We start from the raw sequence: 26,345 nt of genomic DNA on the forward strand, positions 1-26,345 counted from the left end.
TCATCCTATTCACTCTCCTATTCATTTATTAAAATGTTGCTAATTCCATAGACAATGATCTGAATATGTAAACCTGAATTTCTTGCTGTGTGAGCTATGTCACCACACCTGTACTGACTGTAGCTACAGTATTAGCCCCGTGGCTTAGTTTGCAGCTAGAGCAACACTACTGCAGCATGGGGCAGACCAATACACATCAGAAACTGATCATAGTGCTCTAAATTAAGGGCAACCCGTTTTTTTTTTTAGCCACAACCGTACAGTTTCATGATGCTCTTCAGTGCATCTACCAAACACAAACAAACTTATGGAATTTGTTTTTTATTAAATCATTTTTTAAATGTTGTTCTCCTGAGAACTATATCTTCCAAACTGATTCAAACTATACTAGGATTTTGCCTTAATGTGGATCCTGTAAATTGTTTTCATGTATATTATCAAATCCCCGAGTGCCTGTGGCTGTGTATGTGGTTGCTGCTACAACCTTTTACTTTTTTAACCTTAAGCCAAGGTTTAAGAAAAGCTGACTCAGCATGTTGTAAGAACAAAACTGTTTTTTTTTTTTATTGATTTAATCCCACTGCCATATCAGTGTGATTTACTCTCTGTGTAAAGAGTTTAAAGTGTTTAAGTTGAGCTGTAGGTGAGTGTCACTACCCACATACACCTTCCTCTGCTGTGTTAGTGAGAGGAGCTCTGTGGGGTTGGGAGTGCCTCAGGCCACAGAAACGATCATATAAACGGCTGATGTAACTAAGCTGTGAGGCTGTGAGGGGATTTGCATTGTGTAAAATCAAAAAACTGTTATGCATTCTTTAATGCAATTGTTATGATTTTTATCAAAAAGACTACAGAGAAACAAAATTTCCAATGATATAGAACTGAAAAAAGTAGCAAATTCAAGCATTTAATCAGATTTAATTACATTAAAAAAAAAACATGACTTTTTTTCCAGACATATTTTTCCAGATCAGGCCGTGGAAAGGGGGCAGTGCTTTAAAGATCTCTCTCACTCTGTCTGTCTCCTTCAGACTTAGCATTAACATACGTCTCAGGTGATCTGATCATAAGTGGACAGCTCTAAGTGCATCAGTTCACACCTGGCATTAGAATGTGTCTCCACATCTGTCTCGAATGACCTCTTGTGATCTGATCTCACTTCCCTGCTCTATATGCAAATAAACACATATATCAGTTCCATTTGCAAAGACCAAATATATTGTTGTTTTTGACCGGTGAGAGGCAGCAATGCATTTCCTGTGCCAAGTCTGCCGTTAAATAAAAGACGAAGAAGAAATCAAAACGATACAGCCTGGATCTCTGCCTTGGTTTGTTCCAGTCAAACCAAATCACACACGATGTTTGATGCTCTCATGATATATCTTTGTGGGCTATCTATGGTATGACAAATAAACACTCCCTTACACAGAGGAGGTATGTTGAGTAGCTGGTCCTTCAGTGTGGTTCGCATTTGCATTCACACTTCTAAAAGAATGTTTCCACATGTGGCCCAGACCACCACCTGAATGTGGTCTGAGCGATCGGATCTCAAATGCATCCTCAATGCGTCTTGGGTGCGATCACATCTGAACTTAAAGCTGTCCACTTGTGATCGGATTGCCCGAGATGCATGTTAATGCCAGGTCTGAACAGGGCCTGTCTTTCTCTCTGTCAAGGCCAGCTGGTCTAACAGTATTATAAATAGCTATCTGTGACCTCCAGAGCCAAATCGGGCTCGTAGAAAAAAAGTGACAAAGAGCAGGGATGACTGACAGATGAGCAAGAGAAAGGAAACCGGTCGTTAGAGCGAGAGGGGAGGGACAGACGGAGAGACAGAGAGGAGGCGAGTCTGGGGGACAGAGCTGCTCTTTCCCCTTAGCTGGGACTGCATGATATCTTTGTGGCCGGTAAACTTTTTATTTGGTTAGTCGGCAAGCCAAGGCCGTCAGTCAGTAGGGATGGGTGATCCAGCCACCCTGGTGGAGTCTGCCGCCCCTCCTGTTGTCACGGCGATCCAAAAAGTCATTGCTGGGGAAATGCAAGGTGAGGAAAGTGTGTGTTCAAGGGCTACTGACTAGAGAGCTGAGAAGGACAAAGCAGTGAGGGAGGTCATTGTGTGGGAGTTGTTGTTTGGTTGCACAGTGAAGCACTGAGTGTGGGACTGAGCCAAAAGTTCTCGCAGGTCTCAGAACAGTTACAGCTTCCTGAAGCTCCAGTTTTTTTGCTCCTGGAAAAATGATCTAAACTTTCAACATTTGTGTATTTGTGTTTTTGTCTTGTTAGCATATGGTGGGTGTTCTGTCGGTTAGTTTTAAGATATTAACAGGTCATCTTAAGTATTTTAACTGCTTGTAGTACATTACTGGTGCTTCTAGCAGGTTCAAGTATTTTGGACCCACATTCAGTGTTACTTTTAGATTAGGCTCTTAGATTAATCCTAAACAGGGTTAATGTAATGTGCCATATTCTGCTGATTTCAGGGTTTGTGCTAAACTAGACCCAAACACTGAACCAACAGATATCTGTAACACAGACACAGAGCTGATAGTAATATTCTTAGCTGACTCTGGGTCAGATAACAAACAAGAGCATTACCCAATAGGTTGGAAAATGTAAGAGACTTAAGGTCTCTACTCAAACTCTGATTTCATTAGTGAGTTATCAAGCTAGGGTATCAATACATTTGATATTGATATATTTATCCATGCACACTGGGTGTTAGTAAGTTATATGGATATACACAGTCATTGTGAGTACTTTGAACTATGCTCTTTGAGTGCATGTCTGAGATTTGACCTAGCACAATGTAGCGGACTTCAACACCTGTTCATTCTCCCTGCCACTATTTTCTCCCATCATGCATTGCGGGATGTCATCGACACCCCCGGAATAGCTTCTTGGATGTGGTTTATTTTTCTGTTTCCATCGACTCTGTTCCTTTACCCAGAGCCAGATCCGAGGGATTAGTGCAGATACAACAGTGAGGGAAAAAATAACATTTCCTAGTGTCTTAATGTTGCTGTGTGGCTTGTGTCTGGTCTTTGCTTAGAGTCCTGTTTGGTAGGCGTTATGGGTCTAAAATTAAGATAAAAAGGGGGTGAAGTGACAATGTGGGACTAGATAGACCAAAGCTGTAACAGACACATTCAGATGATCCTGCCTCTTAACCATAACAATTCAGAATGATGCGTCTTAATGGAACTGTAGACTCTTCCAGCTCTGGTTTTCATTTGCATTCCCCGTACTGCCACCTCTCACTATAACACATCTCGTGGCTAACCCTACTAGCATGGTTTGGCTAAAAGACAACTGTTCCATTAAAAGCTGTCCTTTAGAATTGCTCTTCCCACTAATTTTGCTGTGTATTTACTGCTGTCTGACGGTAGTCCTCAGATTCTACAATTGAAGAGGTCTTTTTGGTTTAAATGTGTGTGGGTTGGATGGTTGGTATAACTGTGTTCTTTACTGAAGCTGGTGATGAAACTGGTTGGTTTCTTATCCTGTTCTGAATGAAAGCTATGTAAACTGGTTATAACATTTTGCCAGCTTCTTAAAATGTGTGTTTGAGTACTGATGCAGTTGCAGAAACTGGTTTTTGCTGTTGTTTTTCTTAGACTTGACATCATTTGTATGTGAAGCATGACTTTATATTTTTGTTAACATGAATGCCTTCAGCGAAACCTGTCAGATCGACACGTGAACCTGACGCCATATCTGCTGTTGTTATGTTACAGATGGTGCTAAAACCCAATCCGCCAATAAGAATGGGAAGAAGGCAGACTCTGGGTCCTCCAGCAGCTTCTTCACCTGGTTCATCGTCCTGGCCCTTCTGGGTGTCTGGACATCTGTAGCCGTGGTCTACTTTGACCTGGTTGACTATCAGGGAGTCATTGGTGAGTACACTGTGCGACACACGCATTCATTTCTATAGTATTTTCAACCTCATACGCTCTACTGGAAAGGTGTAGTAGCAACTAGTTTAGATTTTGTCTTCATCGTGCTTATATATCACCTGTCCACAAACACAACACCTGTCACCTGCCCCCCTAAGTGAACCTCAGCCCCGATTAAGAACCTGTCTAATCATGACATGTACCATTGTCAGAGCACTTAAGTCCGATCAGTCATCACTAACCTGACATGACTCTACTTCATTCCTCTGTCCTTCTTTGTTTATTCCATTTTCCGAGCAACACTTGCTTTAAACCAAATACTTAGGGAAACAAGATGCAAATCAGATACCAGGAAGATGACTGCAAATAAGAATCAGCCAAGTAAAGTCAAGCAAAGCACAAATGCCCAGAGAAGATCAGTGAATTTAAAATAATACTAGTGTTGTCCTGCTGATGATGTAGTCAGACCTTTGATAGACAGACTAGCAGATAAACATTATCACTTTTTGTCTCATTTGATTGTAAAGTTATGCTTTTTGTAACTGTAAGATAGTGACATTTATTATAAAACTGTTTCATGAACAACATACATGTAACTGTCATTGCTGACTAACTGATTCTGTGGACCACATAAACTGCAATTACCTGTTAACAATAGAGATTTTCTGTTATTTGCATGCCTTTGTTATCCCTGATCACAATATGCTGTCTGTCACTAATCTGCATCCCTAATGATTAATGTTGAACTTTCTTGTCTGTGTAGTATGTATCTGCTAGTAATGTAGGACTTATGAATCTGTTCAGTCTTATTTCTTAAACTTGCTGTTATTCCAATATGTATGTTTTGTGTTTTGCATGCAGACAAGGCTAAGGGCTTACAAATTAACCTGTCTGAGGCCTTGCAAGGTAAAAAAAAAAATCCTGAGGCATATTTCTCTTACACCCTGTAGTAACATTAATGATTGTTGTCCTGTGTTATTATTGTTGTGCTTTCAAGATGTTTCCCTCTCTCCCTTACTCTTCTCAGAGCCCTGAATCTAAAAGAGTTAAGGCAATAAAGTAGTCACTGGTTTTTTAAGTGAAATATGCAACACACAGACCATCTTATTTTCTGGTCCTTCACTTATGTTGGAGAAGGGCCAGCATATTCTTCAACAGGCTCCTCTCCACAGACAAAGTAACTGGACAGATGTGTGATTTTTCATCTAACAATGTCCTTATATTCTAGTTCTAATGACTTAAATTTTAAGGTTGTAAAACAAATGGATGAAACTTGCCATAAGTCATTATGATAACACCTGTCTCACAAGTTTATTTAACATTTATCTGGTGAATATTCAATAATGCCATTACATTAAAGAGAAGGAGTCCATTAGGCTATAATCAGCCTTGCTAAGGAAGCTGTTCTCTTTCTCTGGTCTTGACTGGTTTGGATCTCAGGCCTCTGTTTGAATGACTTGTCTTAACTTCCTGTTCCTATCCCTCCACTGTGGTTCAGTTACTCTGTAGCTGTTAGACCGTCCTCAGTGACCCAGCTGATACCACCATTCTAGACCTAAAACACAAGTTAGATTTCATAACTAATAAATAAATAAATAAATAATAGTCAGACTGGCAGCCATCCCTTTTTTGGACAAACCCCTCCATATTTCTATTGTCACTATAACACATATAAGCATGGTGAGGTGCCATTTCCTGTTTTACCCACGTAGTCCAGTTGTTTCCACGTTCCCCCAAGTTTAAAGAAATTCACCAGGCTGTCAGCTGATAGTGTTTGTGGCTAAACCTTCCCAGTTAAATTGGGTAAAATCCATTATGGAGCCACTGATGTCCTGTGAGCTTGGTGTATTTCTTTAAAGCAGGAGTTCACATTCATTGTTCAAGTCTGTCTTAAAACATGTCATATTCTCACATGGACACTGAAAGAGGATTAGTGTGTTGTAGTCCAAGTCTGAATACAATTGGATTCTGTGGTTTGGTGTGAACAGGTGGGATGATTACAGAGAACAAAAGTTTTTAGTGCACATACAGACGTTTGAATATTGTATTAACATAGACTTGATCAAATGTGAACCCCGTCCTTAAGTGTCTGTCCGTGTTGAATGATGCATGTAAATGTACAGCCATAAACAATCGTGTCTTCATGATTTCCATGAGAGCAAACAGTGAGACCACTGTGTGTTTGTCACTGCTGTAGGTAAACTGGTGGCATACGATACAGATGGCGATGGTGATTTTGATGTCGAGGATGCTAAAGTTCTGCTAGGCAAGTTGAAATATCTAATACATTTACAATGAATGTTACTATCAGTGTCCTGCAGAAAGACAGCTGAATAATTTCACTGCATTAGTGAAGATACATGGTTTCCCATTGAAACCGGTCCGAGCTAAATTTATTTTGAGTGCGACAGTTTCTGCAGACCACTGATTATCTGTGTGTTATGTCTGTCGATTCCATTAAATGGCATTTGGGTTTCTTTTGCATGACTGACAATCATATAGCAGATTGTTAGAGACAGTCTCATCAATCAACACATCTTGGAAGTTTAGTGTATTTTGTTAACTTTCTAATCCTGAATAATGTCATTTTGAATGTCACCATTTTAATTAAGAGTATTAACTTTTTTTTTAAAATTAGTCTGAGATCCCTAAAACGGTGTGAAACTGTGCAGTGATTCAAAATGAAGAAAACTATTGAATGTTTTTTCATCAAGAAAAATACCACAGTGCCCGATACTATCTGAAGGGCCCTGCTCAGCCCAACCCTGACATTATCGGCCAAGGTAACTGCCTCACCACGTCCCCATGTCTCATGACTTAACATCTTAAGCAGAGATGACCCCATCTTACTCTGAGCCACAGCCTTCAACACACAAAAAGGGCAAAAATATATGCCTGAATATGCAAAGAATGGCTTGTCAGATGTCTGTGGCTGATGAATGATAAAACAGCCAACAGTGTGTGTTGCATTTATTGCAAAGAGTGCAGCCAAAGCAGAGCTGGGAACAGTGCTTTTGAGTTTCAGTACCAGGCAGCAGCAAAACAAAACAGTGAGGAGTTAGGAATTGTGATTAAAATTTAACACTGCTTTATATTATAAAGTTTTCGGTGCCTTAAATTATGTGCTGGTGCACCAGTGCAAACCAATGTAAGTAGTTAGTCTGGATCCCTGCAGCTGTTGTCAGTGCTGTTCACTTCCATGTGAAGTCTGCTGCATGTTGCATGGTTTTATACAGGACCAGGATCATATTTATGTATCTCCCAAACATACTGAAGGCTGGACACTAGTTTTGACATGTTGCACCACATCTGTATGCAAACAGCTGAATTCAAACAGGAGAATGCAAATTGACGTGATGAAGGGCTTTGTGTAGCCTCTTAGACACGAGAGCCCCAGGTTTGCTTTGTTCACGTTTTTACATGGAAGCCAGTTACAATAAAAAGGACCCTGTTTGTTCTTTGGTCTGAATTTTTGGATGGTGCACTCGTGCTGAATCAACAGGAAAACACACTTTTTTTCAGTTTCCTATGTTGAGCATTTAGGAAAAGAACATGTCATTACACACAGCAGTCTTTACTCTGAAGTACTCCACTCTGTACTATCAGTTATTTTGATGAAAGTCTATGCAGCCCAGTCAGTCTTCAGAGTTCATCGTTCCTCAGAGAGGTGGTTCTGTTTTTGCCCAGCCCACCTTTAGTCTTTCCATCTCAGCAGTCCATCATCTCCGTCTCTGTAAACTTTACTCAAATAAGCTTTAGCGACAAGCTGTTAGTTGAACTTCCCCTTTGCTTCCTGGGATTTTCGTGCATGCTCTCACACTGATGCTGTGCGTCTCTTGCCCTTCACTAGATCCTTTTTTGAATTGTCCTCCTTGTGTCCTCCTCTGTTTCTCAGTCTTATTGAGCAAATTTGAACCTGTCTCTCTTAAGCTCAGTATCTTTATTTGCTTTGTGTGGAACCATAGAAGCTCAGGAAAATGTGTGGACATAAATCTCCTATCTGTGTTGAAACACTGTGCAAGTTCTGTCATTTTGCTGTGCAATTCAAAATAATATGTCCTTGATACATTTTCAACTCAACCCACATAGTTTACCATTGTTACCCAGAATGCTAGATGAACAAGCTCCGCTAGTTTTCTGTCTGGCAAACTGTTGCGTTCTGCACCTTCCACCCTGGTAAATGGGTATTTACCAGCAGGTTACTGAGTCCGCTCACACTCTGTATGGTTTAGGAAGGACACTCTCCCATGGTCTTCATCCAGAATGTAATAATTATGATAATGCTGACTAAAAATGATGATTTGCCCTCCACAAACAACATGTACATTGGATATTGTCTTATCCCTACCTACCTGTTTGTTTGACCAAGGATGATTTACATCTTTTCTCTTTATAGTCCCTCGTTTCAACTGATCGCACTATATTAGTGTACAATCACCTCAAACTAAGAATCGTTGTGTTTTAGAACAAGCCTTTCACATCTGTGTAGGGAGTGGGTCCTCTTCCAAGGAGCCTGCCATGTTTCTACAGTAGTCCAGAACGGACAAACCAAACACATGGACTTTTGTGTTTATATGTTACCTGAAGGCCAACCTAGTTTCTCCTGACCTATATGTTTGGGGGGGATAAACCTATGCTGTTGTAGCATAGGTTTATCTGTTCTTAACACGTTCTATCTGAATGTATGATTAACAAAAGGGACCGCACTTTATTTAATGTTAAAATGCACCATTTTAGATATTCCAATAATAAATGGTGAATCAACCACATAAGAGACTTACAGGACTGCTGATATCTGTGTAACGTTTCATCACAACTAGTTGCAACACAATGAAATGTTCTTGCCAAGCCTGATCAATGAAGACCTTTCCACAGCACAAGTGCATCTGTCTGCATATTATGCTGTTTTCTAATGCAAATAGAAACTGGAACATAAGCATCTAATGGAAGCTCCACTTCAGTTTTTCCTCTTATTCTCCTGTGTCTAACTCCTGTTTCTAGGACTTCAGGCTGTCTACACATGATAAGCAGTTTGAACTCTGAATTTTGGTCAGCGAATCAGTGCAGAGAGCTCAGGTCAGCACTGATTTGATGATTTATAAACAAGAACTCTAAAATGCAGCACTCATACAACGCGGTTCAGGGTCATCAGTGTTTCCTTTTGGGAATAAAGTACGTGTAATCTTGTTTATCATGAGTAGACAGCCCGACTCTAACTGCTTTTGATGGAACCTGAGTAGATCCCTTGCTGCCTAACCTATGCTTAAAACTTCTCTTACCTTCTCCTCTTGTTTCTTTCCCTCCCTCTCTTTTCTCCTCTGTTCTTTTCCCGATTTCATTCTTGCATTACATCTTTTTTCCTCCACCTGATTCCACCTTTCTTTCTTCCCACCTTATTAGTTTTTTTCCCCACTTCCTTTCCTCACACTGTTCGCGTCCCTCATTTCCACACGTTATGCTCCCGACTTCTCTCTCATCCACCCATGCCCCCCCCACCACCACCACCATCCCCACCCTCCGCTCTTGTTTGCATAGGCTTGACCAATGAGGGCGATGGTCAGGGTGAATCCGAGGTTCTGGATTGGTTAGAAGAAGTGGAGGAGGGCGGCTCTGATTGGTTTAACAGTTTCTTCACTTTCCTGTATGGCCTGATAAATCCCCTGGAGTCCGTGGAGGAAGAGGAGGAGCTCAGTGCCTCAGGAGAGGTCGTGGAAGCACAGGAGGAGGATGAAGAGGACGAGGGTGAGAGAAGAGGCAAAAAAAGAGGAACAAAAGATGATGGGAATCAGGGGCAGAAGATCGTCATAGTTGGCCTCCATAATCAATAGCCTCAGGCCGACTGCAGCAGCCCAGTTATCGACCAACATGGTTGTTTTCAGCCGAAGGGTCTCAGCATCCAACAGCCCAAGCTACAATTTCAGGAAAGCTGTTCTACAGTATTTTGTCTCCTTACTTTTGCAAGCTGTGGCAACTTAAGCTAGCCAGCAGCTTTGCATATGAGTATTTCCTGTCTTGCCTTGTGCTGTGGACCCCACCTTTCCCAGGTTGCACCTCCCCAGATATTGTCAGACTTGGCAAATGCGCTTCATTCTTGTATCAGCAGATTCTTGAGAAAGTGAAATCCTGTTGAAGGAGTTTTCTACGATGTCAGTTCCTCTGCTGTGATGTGGACATGATACTCAGGAACACTTTTTTAAATCCTCTCTTAAATCTTTTTTCTTTTTTTTTTTCCAGAATTTATTAATACGTAATTTTCTGCACAAACATGTTGGCAGCTGCCGGCAACACTAAACAACACAGAATGCAAAGATGATTTGCACTTGGACAGTTGTTCACTTGTCCCTTTATGACATTTGGTCTTTTCCTATTGCTGCATGCCATAAAAACTGATCCTGAAAACAAACATTTACTCTGGACTCTTGGACTTGAAGCATGACTTTGTACTTTTTTAAATTCTCTGTCAAGTTTAAGGCTCTTGGTTTTGTGTTGGACCTCATTTTTACCTGCTAGTAACATGTACTAAGTATGTGGACGAGGGAAAAACACGTTAATGCAGATTTAAGTGCACCCAAAAATGCATTGCAATTGAAATCCTGGTGAAAAATAAATCTAACTAACCTCTTCCTGCTTTCTATGCTCCATGTCAAAAGGCTAAAGACAACTTCCTTAGGAAAGGAATAATAAGAAGCACTCATAGCAGCACGGCTTTGAGAGACTCCTAGAGGGACTTCTGCAATGCACAAGACAATAGATATTGTCACTGATAGTGGTTGCTGACCCAGCACTAATGCTCACAAACTTCTCCATCAGCACTGTTTACCTTCTCAAAGGAAAAGTTTGACATGTTGCTTGTTTGCTTTGTTGAGATAGATAACAACATTGATTTTGACCTTTTTGCAGTGTAAATGATATTAGCCTTGTTCCAAAAAGCTGCTAAAAAGTAGCTTCCAGATGCCTTTAGCTTTCTCCGTCTGTGACGTGGCCCTCACCTTGCAAGCTTTAGCGGTTTACTGCTTTGCTTCTCTTGACCTTAGATAGCACTGTGTTGGACAGGTCTGCCTATCTAATTTACATATTCAGATCCAAACACAATCTCACAGTGTGTGAGGGTGTGGTAGAAGCCTGTAAATGGCTTATATGAAAGATAAAATGCAAACAATATAAAATCACCAATACATATTGAATGTTAGTCTTCAGTAATTACAGATATTAAAAAAAACATATAGAATTATACTTACATATGCAGATACAGATTGCATCTAACTATAAGGGGCAAGTTTCTGTCTGTATTTCGTCCAGTACACTTCAGACTGGGTGGGTGAGGACCTAAGGATGAATGGTTCTTGAGAAAAATGGCAGAGATTCCACCGTTTATTGTAGAGTATGCTTGCTGACAGGCGCTGCACTATTGTTAATAAATAGAGACTTCAGTGACATCTGCTAACGTCCTGTTCATACCAAGTATTACATCAAATTGAGTATGTAGTGCGTTCCATCTGCGTATTGTGTGTGCGAGAAATGGCAGAATGTAAACTAGATGAGTAAGGTTTTCTCTCTTGCCATTTGTCTGCCCAGAATTTGTCACTGTATCTGTTCCAATCTCCTCATTTTCCTTTAAACATAATAAAATAAAAGACTGGTACCTTACACCTACATTAGCTGTGAGCCATGAGGCCTAAAACTTGTTTAAGGCCGCATGAATCCAAGATTCAGGTTTACGGCTATGCACAGGCAGAATTGTGGCCATTCCAGTTTGTGTGTGTTGTGGGTCAAAGGTGAGAGTAGTGCGCTGCAGTAGAAGGGTGTGGTGAGTTAGTGACAGAGGGCTGGGACAGGTGATGCAGAAAGGTTTGTTTGATTCATGCTTGAATCTGCTAATCGTCCCCACAGGCACAGGCAGCTGAAACCAGCTGCAGGGGAATTGCCTTGTGCGTATGACAGAGGGTGTGTGTGTGTGTGTGTTTCTGTGTCAGCAGGTTTGTAGTGAACTTAATGGTTATTGTGTATGCATGGGTGATGCCTGATTTGGAAACAGGCTAGTCCTGCTCTGGGATGGAGTAACTCCAAGTCTGGCTTATAAAGAGACTGAATCTACACGCTGATGTTAAAGTACAAAAACTTGACATCCAACATTCAAAGATTCAAAAGCTGCAGGGCTCCATAGCTATTTTAATTTAAGCTTTGAGGCCATGTTACAGTCAGTTTGAAAATAACTCCAGTGCCTCCTACACCCAACAGGCTGAACATATTAATCAGTCCTAGTGTTGCAGCCACTTCATCTTCATATCTGTTTTTATATCTGTTTCTGGCAGTACCTGGACTTCATTCTGGCCATCAAAGCTTCTGTGATTTACTGTGCCAAGCTAAGAGAAAATCCAATGCGCTCCTGTTGGAAAAGATGTGGCCTCTGACTCACTGTAGTTTTGTGGTGGTTATAACAGAGAAGCCGTGCCCAGTTGCACCCTGATAACATTTTCAAGTTGATACATGTCAAAAAAACTAATTAAATCCGTGTCCTGTTGACTATAAATTTTGAACTTTTGAATATTTTTTTCGTATGGGTGCTGCCCAGACATTTGTTGATGCACACATTCTTGAATAGTCACAGTAACAGTTAAAAACTGTGAAACCTTTATTGTAAAACTTGGTTTTACCTAATTTGAGAGCTATACATGCACATTAGATGGTAATTCTAAATAACAGTTATACAGTACTCTCTCATTGGTTTTGCATGTATTTGATGAGTATTTCCTTTTTTACTAAGCTCATATGATACATGTTATATTTTTGTGCCCTCACCCCTATATGTTCGTGTGTCTTTGTGCTCATATAAACATCAGCAAAGCAAAGTGGAGTGCATGAAGAGGGTGAAGGAAGCAGACACAGACATAACACACATCTGTCTGGGTGACTGAGGTCTGCTGAGCTCACTGCCTCACTGGGTGACTGGGACAGAGAAGGTCATTCACTCCTGTGTCTGTTTCTGTGGAGGGTTGTTGATGTTTCCTACATACAGCGCTGTAATTGCGCAAGGATATTTTTTTGGCCTTCTTTCTTTACCCCAGCTTGTTAATGTCAGGGATAGCTGTATGTTCCCAGTCCAACCAGACCTGGCAGTGATAAAGAAAGAAAGTTTAAGAATAAAACTCTGACCTGTGGACCTGCTACATGTTCTGCTTGGTAGGTGTCTGCTTGTCAGTGGAACCAAAGCATTATTTGTCTGCAAGCTTCAACTCTACAGCGTCTCCACTACTCTCACTGCACATGGGAATGTGTTACTTTACAGAAATAGCTCAGGCTTTTAATCCATTATTAGCACAAATGACTATAGACTTTTTTTTTTCATAACAGACATGTTGACAGGGCAGGAAAAGCTGGGTGTAGCTGATAATGTTAAAAAGCGACCGAGCATTTAGGTGAGCCCGTTCCAGGGTCCTGGTATTGTACATACTAACTCAGTGTCATGGATTACTGGGATACTTGATGGATCTGAGCCATTGTTTGTGAAATGAGTTTCACCTGTGCTTCTGAGTTTGATAGTATACGGAGCTGTAAACCTGGCTTGTGATACTGGATGTGACAGGAATGATGAGCACTAAATGTGACTGATTGCTTTATGGTGTATAACGATCGACACAGGCATTCCAATATGAAAGAGTCAGTGTTGTAACTCATGTCTTGTTTTGTTTAATATCAGATGAAAAACCTGGAGACACAGCCAGGGGAGGAGCTAAGAGAGGTATCATTTAGCAGCCACTCGCATGAAGCTGTGCTGTGTTACAGTGTGGGTTTCAGCTAATCACAATTCATTGTCTCAGTGCAGTGTTTTGTTTTTTTTTTTTAATTTGATGGACAAACTAAAACCCCTTGAGCCATTAAAAAAACTGAGTACTTATTAACTCATAATTCTTTGCTTGCGTTTGATAAGTTAAACTCATGTTAAATTCATGTTTAAGTAATTCTGTTTTTGAGAAAGTTGCATACAAAGTCTACAGAGTGTGTGAAGAGCAGAGTTAGAGGAGTATGGCATGGACCTGGTCTTGCTGTGGATAAATATAGTCCTAATTCATCCACAGATATGCACATGTCTGCCTGGTGTGTGTGGAGATGGCCAGTAACAGAGTGAGTTTGAGCATGGTCTTCATCCCATAATAAGTTGTTTAATGAGTGGTGAAACCACAAACAGTGCTGTCGATCATCCATCCCAGAAACCTCCCCAACAAAGGACGTGGGCCAGAAGCTTCGGGAGGCACTGAAGCAGCAGCTGGCCATCATCCATGAACGTGTGGAAGCCAAGAAGCTGGCCAAGCTGGCTCTGGCTGAAGTCAGACAGCTCCTGGCCAAAGAAGAGGAGCAGAAGGAGCTGGAGCTGGGGAGGAAGGAAATAACAGCCAGAGTGAAGGAAAGGGTGGCTGCCAGGCTGAAGGAGGAAGAGGAGAAGATGGAGAAAGAAGAGGTAGAGAAGGCTCTGGAGAAGCTACGCAAGGAAAAGGCAAAACCACCGGAGGACAAAAAGGAAGAGGAGAGCGAGGACGAGGAGGAAGGAGAGGAGAGGTCAAAGAAAGGAGGAGAGAAGGAGAAGTCAGAGAAAAAGAATGAGGGGGAGGGAAAGAAAGCACAGGAGGAGGAAAAGGGGAGAGGGAAAGAGACTGCCAAAGAAAAAAGGAAGAAAAGCAAATCTGAGAAATCTGACAGAGGCAAGAAATGAAGACCGAGATGATTGAAGTTTGAAGACAGTTTCAGAGGAACACACTGATCCCAGAGGAAGCCAGAGTTAGAGCTGGTTATCAACACCATTTTGGTACAGACCAGGCTAGAATCAAAGTTTTTGGTCAGATTCATGATCTTTTACTTATTACTACATAACTCGTTTTGCTCCAATTCCTGATTTAAATCAAAATGTTGCCAAATTTAGACTTTTTTTGTACATCTTAATGTTCAGCATTTGAGAAGTTTGCCCTCTTTTATCAAAGCATGAGAAATATTGTTTTGGTATCTGAGCCAGTACTCTGGGCTCTTACTGATAATAGAAAGATTTCAAACGATAACTCGCCATGTTTGGCCTGTGTGTACATTAGTGGTTACATCAGCTGGTCCACATCTCCCCGTCATCACGTCACACAGGTGATTTGTCACCTGCTGAATATTGTTTTAGAAAATCCAGATAAAAATAATGAGCAGCGGAGGCTTTCAACGCAACAAATCAAAAAAAGGATTGTAGGAAAAGTTTGCAGGTCTCTCATTAAAAACAGAAACCACAGGACAGTAGAATAGTTGCTCTGCTTGCTGGGGTGGTTTGTAGCATTTAGTATTTTTGGCAATTGTTTTGGAGTGTGCTAGCTAGCCAGTGACCTCCATGTCTGGGCTGGCAAACTGACAAAAGCAAGGCTCTCAAGGGACGTAAAAACCAAGGTCATGTCGTGAGCAGACACCAGCTCAGTCAATGTGCTGTGCTGGAAAGTTGCTACACTTTTGGGTTGTGAACAAAAACAGTTGCTGGTATAGATGATGTAGCCTGCCTCCATTTTTTTGGGGGGGAGAAATGGAAAAGGGTAGAGGGTCACAAAAAGCACTGCGAAGTAGTGTTGATACCAAGTGTGAGATACTTAAGTGTTTGTGAACATTTTGAAATTTGACTAGATTTAAACCAGTAGGTTTTCTAACCCATCACTTTCTCCACTGTTTAGAAACCTGACACAATGTGAGTTCTATGAATTTAGGGAGGTTTGTGTTCCACTATCATAAATGTTTTTTTTCCTTTTGTCAGTAAAGTTTCTGGATCCATTTAATGTGTCTTTTTTTTTTTTCTGAGTGAAGTAAAGTCAATCGTCTGTCTGTGGTTCCACCAGAACATGTTTATTGGGAAGAATTACAGAAATGGAGATCACACACTGAGTCTTTGTGTGTTCAGACCAACATCCTGCTTTACCTGCTCTTTACAGAGGTCTTGGATCACACAAATGACTTTTCAGCATTCTACATTAGTGACAATTCACTTGATTTCTCATAAATCTGTGTTTGTGTTATCTTAAGACAAACTAGAACAAACCATAATAAGTTCATCTTATTTTAGATTTATGGGATTTCAGATGAAACTTCAAAGTCAGCAAAAGAAAACCCATGCCTCTTTCAGATGTGAACTGTTGTTTAATGTGAATGATGTGAACAATGATGATATCACACAATCTTTTACTCACTAGGTCCTGTACAAGTTGATTTACATCACACACACACACACACATACAGTATGAACAGTCCATGTCCCGTGTCTGAGCTACTTTCTCGCCAACAACATGTGCATCATCTCGTGTAGGACTTAAAGAGAAAGCTGTTGTCATCACGTCCCGAAGCGAGGAAGCTGCTGCCCCAGTGGAGACTCCTGAACCTGAACCCACACCCGAGGGTAACACACACTTCTTATCCACACACCCTTTCCCTTCAGTGTCATCACAGGAGCATGTGGATCGCAGATAATAAGGGACGAGGGAACACAGGTGTAGCTTGGTGACAGATCTTCAGATCTTGCTTACTCTTCTCGTGGGTAAGGACAGTGTAGAAGCAGAGCAGTCTGTATTGAAGTTATATCTTCTATGAGACGTGTTCCCTCATATACACACCTTTCCATGGTATTTTGACCTGTCATTGCAGAGTAGCTGACATTACATTAATGGCTCTGTTCCCTTTAAGTGCACCTTGATGCCACCAGCAGTGAGCCACTATGCATTACATCAAAACAAAATGAAAATACAGAAAAACAGTTCCACAGCGTTTTCTGTTTTCTTTGATTTTTTTTTTTTTTAATCAGCTTATTCTGGAACAAATAAAGTGGTTTTTATTTAAGTTTTCATGCATGTTTTTCCATCGTCGTCCTTCCCCCTCAGCCGTTGTCGAGCCTGACCCTGTGTCTGTGGAGGAGGCGATTGAAGCTGCTGTAGCAGAGGACGCTTTTGCTCCACCACCAGGTACCTGAGTGTGAATGCCTTCATGTGACAACACTGTTGGAGAAATGGATCAATTGATGCAGGGAAGCTATTGTCAAGCAACAAATGTGTAGCTACACTGCAGAGTTTTTACTCTGAATTTTCACTCTGAATGGAGATCGCTCCATTATTAATGATGAAATTCAACCATATTTGCCTCAAGGATGTAACAACCTGACACCAACAACACTCAGTACAAGGCTCGGTGTGAATTTCCTCCTGCAGAATATTACCTTATAAATCCTACTGTAACACTGCCAAGGTGGTGTGTGTGTGTGTGTGTGTGTGTGTGCATGTGAAGGAGAATCTGTACAACTCTTCTTCTTCTCTCCAGAGCCTGAACCTGAGGTAGCAGCTGAGCCTGAGGTGGTTGCTTCTGAGCCTGAACCAGAACCTGAGGCTGAGCCCGAGCCTGAGCCCGAGCCCGAGCCCGAGCCAGAACCTGAGGAGACTCCTGAGGTTCGTACAGGCCAGACTAATCATTTATAAAACCATCAGCAGAGCTGAGTCCAAAGGATAATCAGTCAGAAACAGTACACAGATGCAAGTGTGAGCCTGCTAATTTGGGCGGTGTGTTCCTTTTCAGGTGATTGAGGAGGACCCTGAGGTGCTGGAGGAGGAGCCTCCTGTTGTAGAAGAGGAGGCTGTGGAGGAGGTATGCTCTGCTGACAGACTGAAATGTCTGAGTCTTGGTGTGGAGGGGGTAGAAAAGTCTCTTATCTCCTCCAGTGGATAAAAAAAAAGATGAATGTGTATGTCCACTTAGGAATATCGGAAACTAGTCAATGATGTGACCTTAATTTCCTCCACCTGGCTCTACCTGCGCCACCCATAAGAAAATTAGTGCAGCAGGAATGTAGACCTGCAGCAGTCAGCACCACTTCCTACAAAGAAAACAGTAGCTGTGGAAAACTTGCACCCCCTGCTGGTAATGAGTGTCAAACCTGCAGTTGTTTTTCTTTTATAGGTGCTGTTTGTGTGTGTTTTTCTAAAAAAGAGAGCACAGATAATGAAATAGAAATATATGTTTTCAGTAGTTAGTCTGTCAGGGTACTCAAATTCTGTGTTTAAGCACAGAAATGACACACAGATAAACATCAGCACGACACAACTTCAGCAAATTCAAGCAAGAGTAAATATTTGCTGTGACCAGATACAGTCACAACTGGTCCTACTGGCAGACAGCGGACACACCTGACGTGACATCAGGCGCCTGGAGCCCAGCATGTCTGCAGGTGTCTGCAGGGCTTGGGTCTCTGTTGATTTTAGCCAGCCAAAAGTAAATTCATGTTACTCCCACTTTCCCTCAGTCAGCAGATGACATCCTGTTTTAGCATGTCCTGCTGGTTATTGCTCTGGTTATTTTATTTTTTTATTATTATTTTTTTTTACACAAGCTCATGTTCTAAAAAGCATAAGGCCCTCTTTTTATCTTATTATCACCCTTGGCTGACCATATTGTTCAATTCAGGCTGCTCCAGTTGAGGAGGAGCCTGCAGCTGAGGAGGTCACAGAGGAGATGATGGCAGATGAGCCTGCAGAGGACACGGCAGATGAAGAGGCCGTGGAGGTGGAAGCTGTTGAGGAGGCGGCAGAAGAACTCGCGGCAGAGGTAGAGGCAGCGGTGGAGGAAACCGAGGAGGAAGCAGCGGCCGAGGAGGAGAGCGCTCCTGCAGAGGAAGATGTGGAGCACCCAGCTGAAGAGGAGGAGGCGTCTCCCGCAGAGGAAGCTGCTGAGGAGTTCGTCGAAGAGGAGGCAGGACCCTCAGAAGAAGCTGTCGAGGAGGAAGCACAAGAAGATGAGGCAGCTCCCTCAGAGGAACCTGCTGCAGAGGAGGCAGCTACCGAAGAAACTGCTGAGGAGGAGGTAGCAGAAGAAGAGGAGGCGGCTCCTTCAGAAGAGGCTGAGGAGGAGACAGCTGCTGAGGAGGAGGCAGCTCCTTCAGATGAACCAGCTGAGGAGGAGGCAGCTCCTTCAGATGAACCAGCTGAGGAGGAGGCAGCTCCTTCAGATGAACCAGCTGAGGAGGACGCAGCTCCTTCAGATGAACCAGCTGAGGAGGACGCAGCTCCCTCAGATGAACCAGCTGAGGAGGACGCAGCTCCTTCAGAAGAACCAGCTGAGGAGGAGGCAGCTCCTTTAGAAGAGGCTGTGGAGGAGCCTGTTGAAGAGGATGCTGCTCCCTCAGAGGAGGCAGTGGAGGAGGTTGCAGAGGAGGCTGCAGAGGAGGCAGTGGAGGAGGCTGCAGAGGCAGCAGACACAGAGGCCACTCCAGAAGAAGTGGAGGAGCAAACAGCCCCAGGTAAGAAGGAAAGGACATAGGTGAAAAGGTGAGGTAAACCAGTGGAGTGTGGTATTGTCCTGATGCAGAGTTTGATCATTCAGCTTAAAGGAATAATTTGACATTTTTTGTCCTGAGTGCCAGCGTCTTCCTATTTGAAAATCTCTGAACTTTTCATGAAGTTGCTGTTTGTCACCACCGTAGCTCATTTTCAGGCAGCAGCTTCCAGAGGGTCTTAAATCTATTTCCACTACTATCTAAGCTGCTCCTATTCATAACCCAGCACTGATGACTGAACCATCAGGACTGATTAAAGCTCAGGAGACTCATTTTATTCAGACAAATAAGACTTCACTTCTCTCCTGCTCTGGTGATGAGAAGCTGTTAGCATGGAGTACCGCAGCTGTACCAGTGCTAAGCTGATGGGTTATCTACTCCTGTTCTGTGCAGCACACAGATTTTCATGGTGTCACACTTTTTTTTTTCCCCAGTCACAGAGACAGAAGAAGAAGTAGCACAAGAGGTGGAGGAGATGGCAGATGAAGGTAGGCAGACACACACACACACACCTGCCTTGCCTTATAAAAGCCCAAACCAACTCAAAGGGGCAGGTGTGTTGGACATTTCATTGGTCAAAAGTCTTACTTATGCATGTACGTTTGTCTTTGCAGCAGCTGAGTTTGTTGAGACAGAGGAAGAGATTCAGGACGAGCCCACAGGTAAACCTTGTTTTCAGCCAACATCATGCTGCTGTAAATAACCTGAGCATCCGTCCACACCAGCTAAGACATGTCCATGTCCTCGTTTTGGAAGCTTGACACAGAGCAGGAGAGAAGTTTAACCAGCTGTGCTGAACATTAAGGTTGTGTGTGAATTTGCATTAACATGGGAAAATCTGTTCCTACTCTTATCTTAGCTGGAAACTTATGAAACAGTCCAGTAATACACAGCAGCTGTTTGCAGGAGAATGTCCACTGCTATCTAATGTCTGCTGTCAACGTGGAGCTGATAGTCAGCTGCACTTTGGCTGCTTCGACTGAACAACACAGTATCTTTTCTCCTGTTACAGTTAACATCAAAGGAACCACTCGAAAAGTTTGTGTTCAAAGTAGGAATTACAGAGTAGAACATCACCACCAGGACTCTATCACTATATCTATACAAATGTCAAACATATACAGCCTATGAAGGTGGGACATATTTACAGGAGCCCTTTGTTTTACAACATAATGCACCTTCCAGGTAACCTTACAAGGTAAATCAAGTGTGAGATCAGTGACTTCAGTGTCTCAGACATTCATAGGCACCCTGCAGGCGGGAGGATTAACTTCATGCTGCCTGTGTTTCCCGTAGAAACGTAGAGGCTGCTGCGGTTGTCGTGGTGACGGAGCAGGGACCCGTTGATGCTGCATCAGCACCATCTGAGCGTGCTCAGAATGATGATGCATCTCTAAGACCTCCAGAGAAACGATCGAGTCGTTATGACCACCCCCACCCCTCACCCCTCACTCCCCCCCCCCCCACCCCTCACATCCCCATCCACCCCACCCTCCTCCCCCTTCTTTAAATATTTTCCTTTTAGTGTCAAAGTGTGAGATAATGGATGAAAACTGTTTACTAATACGGTACTCCTGTTTTTACACTTCCTTTTTTTTTTTTCTTAGAGTGTTTTTTCCTTCTCCAGTAGACCACCTATTTCCATTTGCATTCAGGGTGGTTTAGTTGTGTGTGTGTGTGTGTGTGTGTGTGAGTGTGAGTGTGAGTGTGAGTGTGAGAGAGAGAGAGAGAGAGAGAGAGAGAGAGAGAGAGAGAGAGAGAGAGAGAGAGAGAGAGAGAGAGAGAGAGAGAATGTGGCCAGATGTCCAGGCCATGTAAAGTCTGTGTGCTCTGCTTGTACAGCAAGTCTGCCAGAGTCTTGTATGAGCAGGAGCAGTAAACCTATCAGTAAACCTGTCTTGAACTTTATTTTGAAGTCTCTCAGTGGCACAGTTTGGCTTCCTGGAGTTAAATCAAGTTCGACTCAAACTATGACTATAAAGACCAATCCTTATTTCGTTTCTGAACAGCCTGAGTCAGAGGACTCTGGGCCTGTGTTGTGTGTAGTGAGCTCAGCTTCACAGATGTAAAGGCTCCAGATAAACAGCAGGATGACTCTGTCGGCTGCTGCTGAAATCAGATTAACAGAGGCAACGAGAACACTTCAGGTTGGAATCAAAAAAGTCTTCAGAATCACCAACCCCCTCACCCTCCTCACCCCTCCTCACCCCCCTCACCCTCCTCACCCCTCTTCATCCAGCCAGTTTACTTACCACTCAGTATGTGTCGACTCTAGAATGAGCCATATGCAAGCACATGAACTTGGAGAGAACGTGTGTGTGTGTGTGTTATTATGAGTGTGTTCCTGCGCGTTGACAAATCTCTTGCTAATCAATCCTTTCTGTGAGCAGTGTCATGATGTAGTTATTTGGAGACTGTGTTTAGCTTTTTCCCTTGTTTCATCGTACCTGTGTGTGCGTACGTGCGTGTGTGCGCGTGTGTGTGCGTGTGCGTGTGGTCTGTGTAGCTTTTTTTTCCTTCATATTTCCAGATAGGAATACAAAGACCATCTGATCAGACTATCAAATGAGTTTCAAGTGATTTAACTTCAGCTCTTCCTCAGAGTTTGAACTGTGATGTCAAGCAGGACACTGCTGATGGAGCGAAGCTGTCACACTGTGGCGTCAACATTCATTCTTTTCAAACACACACCAACTACACGGGCTAATTCAGGCAGCGTAGTCAGACTGAAGCATCGTAACCCTGTGTGACCCAGATCCTGTTTTCTTTAATGTTAAGTCTCAGTGTAAAATATCTGTTATTTCTGGTTCATGCAGGCTTAAACAGATCAGGCACCATCTTCCCGATGCCAGACAAAAATGAACCATGATCTCAGTGAAACGTCTTTGCCTCATTCCCTCTGCTCAGAAACCTGTAGTTTGTTTGTTTTCTAAACTTCCTTAGAGGGAAAACGTGGTGATGTGTTTCTAATTCATTGATAGTTTTACTTAGTTTCATCAGAATCATTGATCTTTGGCAGCAGGTCTCCTGCAGGCACAAAATATCAGAGCGCTAAAAACATCCATCTGATGAATTATTCCATAACCGAACTTGTGGAAATAAGAACCGAGAACTGTTTTGTCTTTTATTTTGGGGACGATGAGCAGATCTGCAGGTAAACATCCTGTTTCTGTCCCTGTTGTAATTGCGCATCAGCTCGTGTTAGACGATAAGAAATGACTGTGACTCTAAGGTAGTTTTGGGACAGTAGGGGGGCAGCAACACATTCCTGTTGGGATACTGTAGGAATTAACCACGACACATAACTAGCGGGAGGAGAGGAACTTTAGAAAAGCATTCCTCGTTTTTTTAAAAATACTTTGATCCAGTGTCAGAGTCCCACTTCGTGTCTGTAGTCCTCACATACTGTAACTACCAGATTGTTTTTTTGTTTTGTTTTTGTTTTTTTTTAAGGGATGCGACACATCCCAGTGGTGTGCAGTAGATGTTTTTTGTAGGAATTCTCGTCTGTTTTTTTTCTGTGAAACACTAGTTGGTCTTTTCTACTTCCTAACACTTTGTAAGTCAATGTGAACTCTAAAACCGTTTTTAACATTGAACATTGCAAATCTTTACCGAGAGAGAGCTTCTAGATTTTTAAAAGGAACATTTTTAAAAAGAACTTGGAGAAATAAAGAAAACCTAATTTTCTGAAGATGCTTTAAAAGCTTTTTTTTTTTTTTTTTTTTTTTTAACAAAGCCATAAGCTGTTTGTGACAGGCAGGTTTAAGGGGCTGTACTACTTCAGGACAAAAAAAAAATGTTTATTGTGGAAGAATAATAGAAGGAAGAGCAATAAAAATCCAAACAACACAGAAACCACTGCAGCAACCCGCTGAAACTGATTCCTATGTTTGTCATTGCTAATCTCTGATCAGAAGTCACGCACATGCTGTAATAAAAAGGTTGTGATACACAGGCGGCTTGTGTTTCCAGGCAAATGAGGTGGCGGTTACCCACATATAGTGTGCGGGTACACGAAGCTCCAAGGTGTTGTGGGGGGAAATGCTGCTGTCTGTCAATCACAACCTTTCAGTCTGCAGATCGGACACTGTCCTGCATGACGATGGTGATTAAGTTATTGTGACGTACTGATGATGACGGGTTGTTTTAAAGGAGATTTGAAGTGTCAGTTTTCTGTAAATGATCTGTTCTGGGAGCTGCAATAAAAGGTTTGGGACAACACAGCACTGAATCCAGCTTTTTTTTTTTTTTTTTTTTTATTAATATACTTTGTTCCTCATGACTCATTACTGCCCCTCAGTGGTCAGACTGTGCAACTACATGAAGAAATAAACTATATCCAGATCATGCTATAGTTTGACATCAGTGCTTAAAAAAAGGCAGTGCCATTGTGTTGTGAGACTTAATTTTGACTTGAGTAACTGTTGATTGAAAGTAATGTAACCATGGGAAGACAAGAGACAAGGAGAGTTTGTGTTGCTCCTGAACAACACGGTGCTTCAGGCGATTCACAAATCACAAGAGGGAGCAGTGAGACCATGTAATGATTTATAATTTTCTGAGAAGTTGCTTTTAAGTCTGATAATCTATGAATCAGTGAAGGGAGGTAACAACAAGAACACGCTGGTGGTTAAAATGATTGTTTATTGAATCAGCTGTGGACATGTTAGAAATATTAATGGTGGGACGTACAGCACCACACATCTGCAGCCGCAAGGTTGTTGTTTACTTGTTGTGACCACATCAGTCTGATGCCGCTTCAGTTCTGTGTCTCACACCATAAATCGTCGTGTGGTGTCTTCAAATGTGACGCAGCAGTGTTTTTGCACCGTTCTGGTTTCAAGAAGAAAACATGAAATGCCGCTTTGACTAAAAGAGAAAGTTGGAAAGGGAGCAGTGACTCATGGGATTGATAAACCGCTGTAATCCATCATCTTCTCACACAGACAGACAGACGCTGCAGGGATTCAGTGAACTGAAGGAGAAGCTTTTCAAACAGTATAAAGACAGACAGTGTAACATGAATTGTGATGCTGATTTAGCTGTTTATTTACATTTTAACCGTATTTGGTCTTTGCTGTACATTTATTCCAAGTTCTTAGTTTCTAGGGCCTGACCAGGTCTTGCCCCCCACCCTTCCCAACAGTACTGAGAAAATACCAGTCTGTCCTCCCCAATACACAGTTCAATATTTGTCAATTATTTTCTTCCTTTTCTGAACGAGATAACAAATCTGTGCCTTATTAGTTCTTATTTAATTTCAATTCATTTCCTTTTGCTACAGACAACAGAAGTGTGCTCCCACAGCATTTTTTTTTTCAACCCGTGGCTGTTTTCTGTTTGAGCAATGACATAAAACTGCGCTAAATGTTTTTTCTGTCAACGGTGGAGCAAATGTGAAAGGAGTCGCTCATGGTGATAAACCCAGAGAAGATTATCCCCTGGTTCAGAAAGTTTAGTCCCTCGTGTAATCGCTTTCACAGCTAATGGCTGACCAGTGATCTCCTTCCTGTAATCTTCCTCTCTGCACAATACCTACCTGCCCAGCAACAGCCAGCAGACAGACACAGTCAGAGACCAGCTGGAGAACATGGTGCAGCATTTAGCAGCAGCAGAGACTCTCAGGAGCTGGAAGAGACCAAACCAGAGCTAAAAGGAGAGTGAATTTAGGGCTGGTAGACAAATAAACACTAATGCTATGCTGTGCTGTGTGTGTACACACATTTGCTACAATAACTTTCTAAGGTGATAATATGTCATGGCCGTGTGTTACACTGCCTCCTTGTGGCCAAAAACAAATGCAGGGTTAAGGTAAATAAATACTAGTTTTTTCAAATAAGAAAGCAGTGACTCTGCAGAGTCCTCTGCAGGAAGCTGTCATGACTGAGCTCTGATTGGTTGTTCTACTGTCCTGTATCCTGACTGAACCACACACTTCACTTCCATTTTCTGTGTGTGTGTGTGTGTGTGTGTGTGTGTGTGCTGAACTCATACTGAGCTCTTTGGCATAGTTGCCATGGTGAATTTCTGACCGGCCAATCAGAGCTCTGTCTGCAGCATATATGTAAACACGTACATAAAAAGTAACACATAAAGATACGCACTATATAAACACACACATTTTTCAGTTCTGCTCAGAAATGTGTAATAAAGCACTTCTCTCTCTCTCTCTCTCTCTCTCTTTCTCTCTCTCTCTATCCACTACCCACCCCCAGTCTGTTTGGTCTCTCTGCTCTCATCATGTTATTGCCATGGAAACAACTCAGATTGCAGGTTGCAGCAGCTCTGAGGAGAATAGGTAAAGACTGAATGAGCGAGGCAGAGACAGGGGACGCACACTGGGTTGAAAAGACAGTAAGAATATTGTGTTAATGTAATATCTTTCATTTTAAATCTTCCCCAGCCCGTCTCGTCCTCTCAGTGTCTGACAGGACGAGACGGGGTGTCTCTCCTTGAGTTTCTGTATTCAGGTAATCAGTTATCAGACTTTCTCATTGATCAGATCTCTGTTTCACTCTCCGCCTCGTCCCCTTTTTTCCCTTTATCCCTACAAAAACCCTGATGTTCTGCTGCTTCCACCCACAGTGAGAGCAAATATGAGTTTAGCCTGAATAAAGCCCTTTGTGTTCATCCCTCCCTCTGGAGATCAAGAGCGATCCACATTTAAATGACCTTGTAATGTTAGAACCAGGCCTCATCACTGTCATTCAATAAGCTATTAATAGTCTGAATTGTTGCTGTTAACACACCTGCCTCCTTCTTCTCCTCCTCCTCTTCCTCCTCCTCCTCTGTGAGAGCCTTCCTGGGCCTTTTTTTTTTCCAAACTTGGCAACTTGAAAGTAACTTTAAAGTTGCAGCACATCACTTTGACAAAGAGCAATGGCAACATGAGAGACGCGTTCAGAATTTGAGGACTAACGAAGTCAGATCCTTTATAAAAGTAAACTGAAAGGAGAAAAGATCCAGCCGTTTCACCATCAGCCATCGCCGCGCATAAAAGCACCTGCCCACTGACCAATCAACTCTGGAAAATGGCGTCATCATTCGTAGAAGATCCCGTCGAGCTTGGTGCACCGATCGTGAGAGAGTCTCTCAGGAGGACAGGAGTGTTCAGAGACCAGTAAAACCTG

The 26,345-nt window shown here is 42.4% G+C and overlaps 1 protein-coding gene across 1 annotated transcript; it reads left to right on the plus strand.

Moving 5' to 3' along the window:
• The first annotated feature begins 1,822 nt into the window (after nucleotides 1-1,822).
• Nucleotides 1,823-20,950, plus strand: asph (aspartate beta-hydroxylase). The gene is made up of 12 exons (XM_041055117.1): nucleotides 1,823-2,043; nucleotides 3,735-3,893; nucleotides 4,755-4,799; nucleotides 6,091-6,159; nucleotides 16,207-16,296; nucleotides 16,775-16,855; nucleotides 17,208-17,332; nucleotides 17,460-17,528; nucleotides 18,345-19,176; nucleotides 19,647-19,700; nucleotides 19,827-19,874; nucleotides 20,509-20,950. The coding sequence occupies exons 1-12, from the start codon at nucleotides 1,959-1,961 to the stop codon at nucleotides 20,514-20,516; spliced, it is 1,665 nt and encodes a 554-aa protein (XP_040911051.1). The 5' UTR covers nucleotides 1,823-1,958; the 3' UTR covers nucleotides 20,517-20,950.
• The last annotated feature ends 5,395 nt before the right edge of the window (nucleotides 20,951-26,345 follow it).

Source organism: Toxotes jaculatrix, chromosome 14 (assembly GCF_017976425.1).
Source record: "Toxotes jaculatrix isolate fToxJac2 chromosome 14, fToxJac2.pri, whole genome shotgun sequence".
NCBI lineage: Eukaryota > Metazoa > Chordata > Actinopteri > Toxotidae > Toxotes > Toxotes jaculatrix.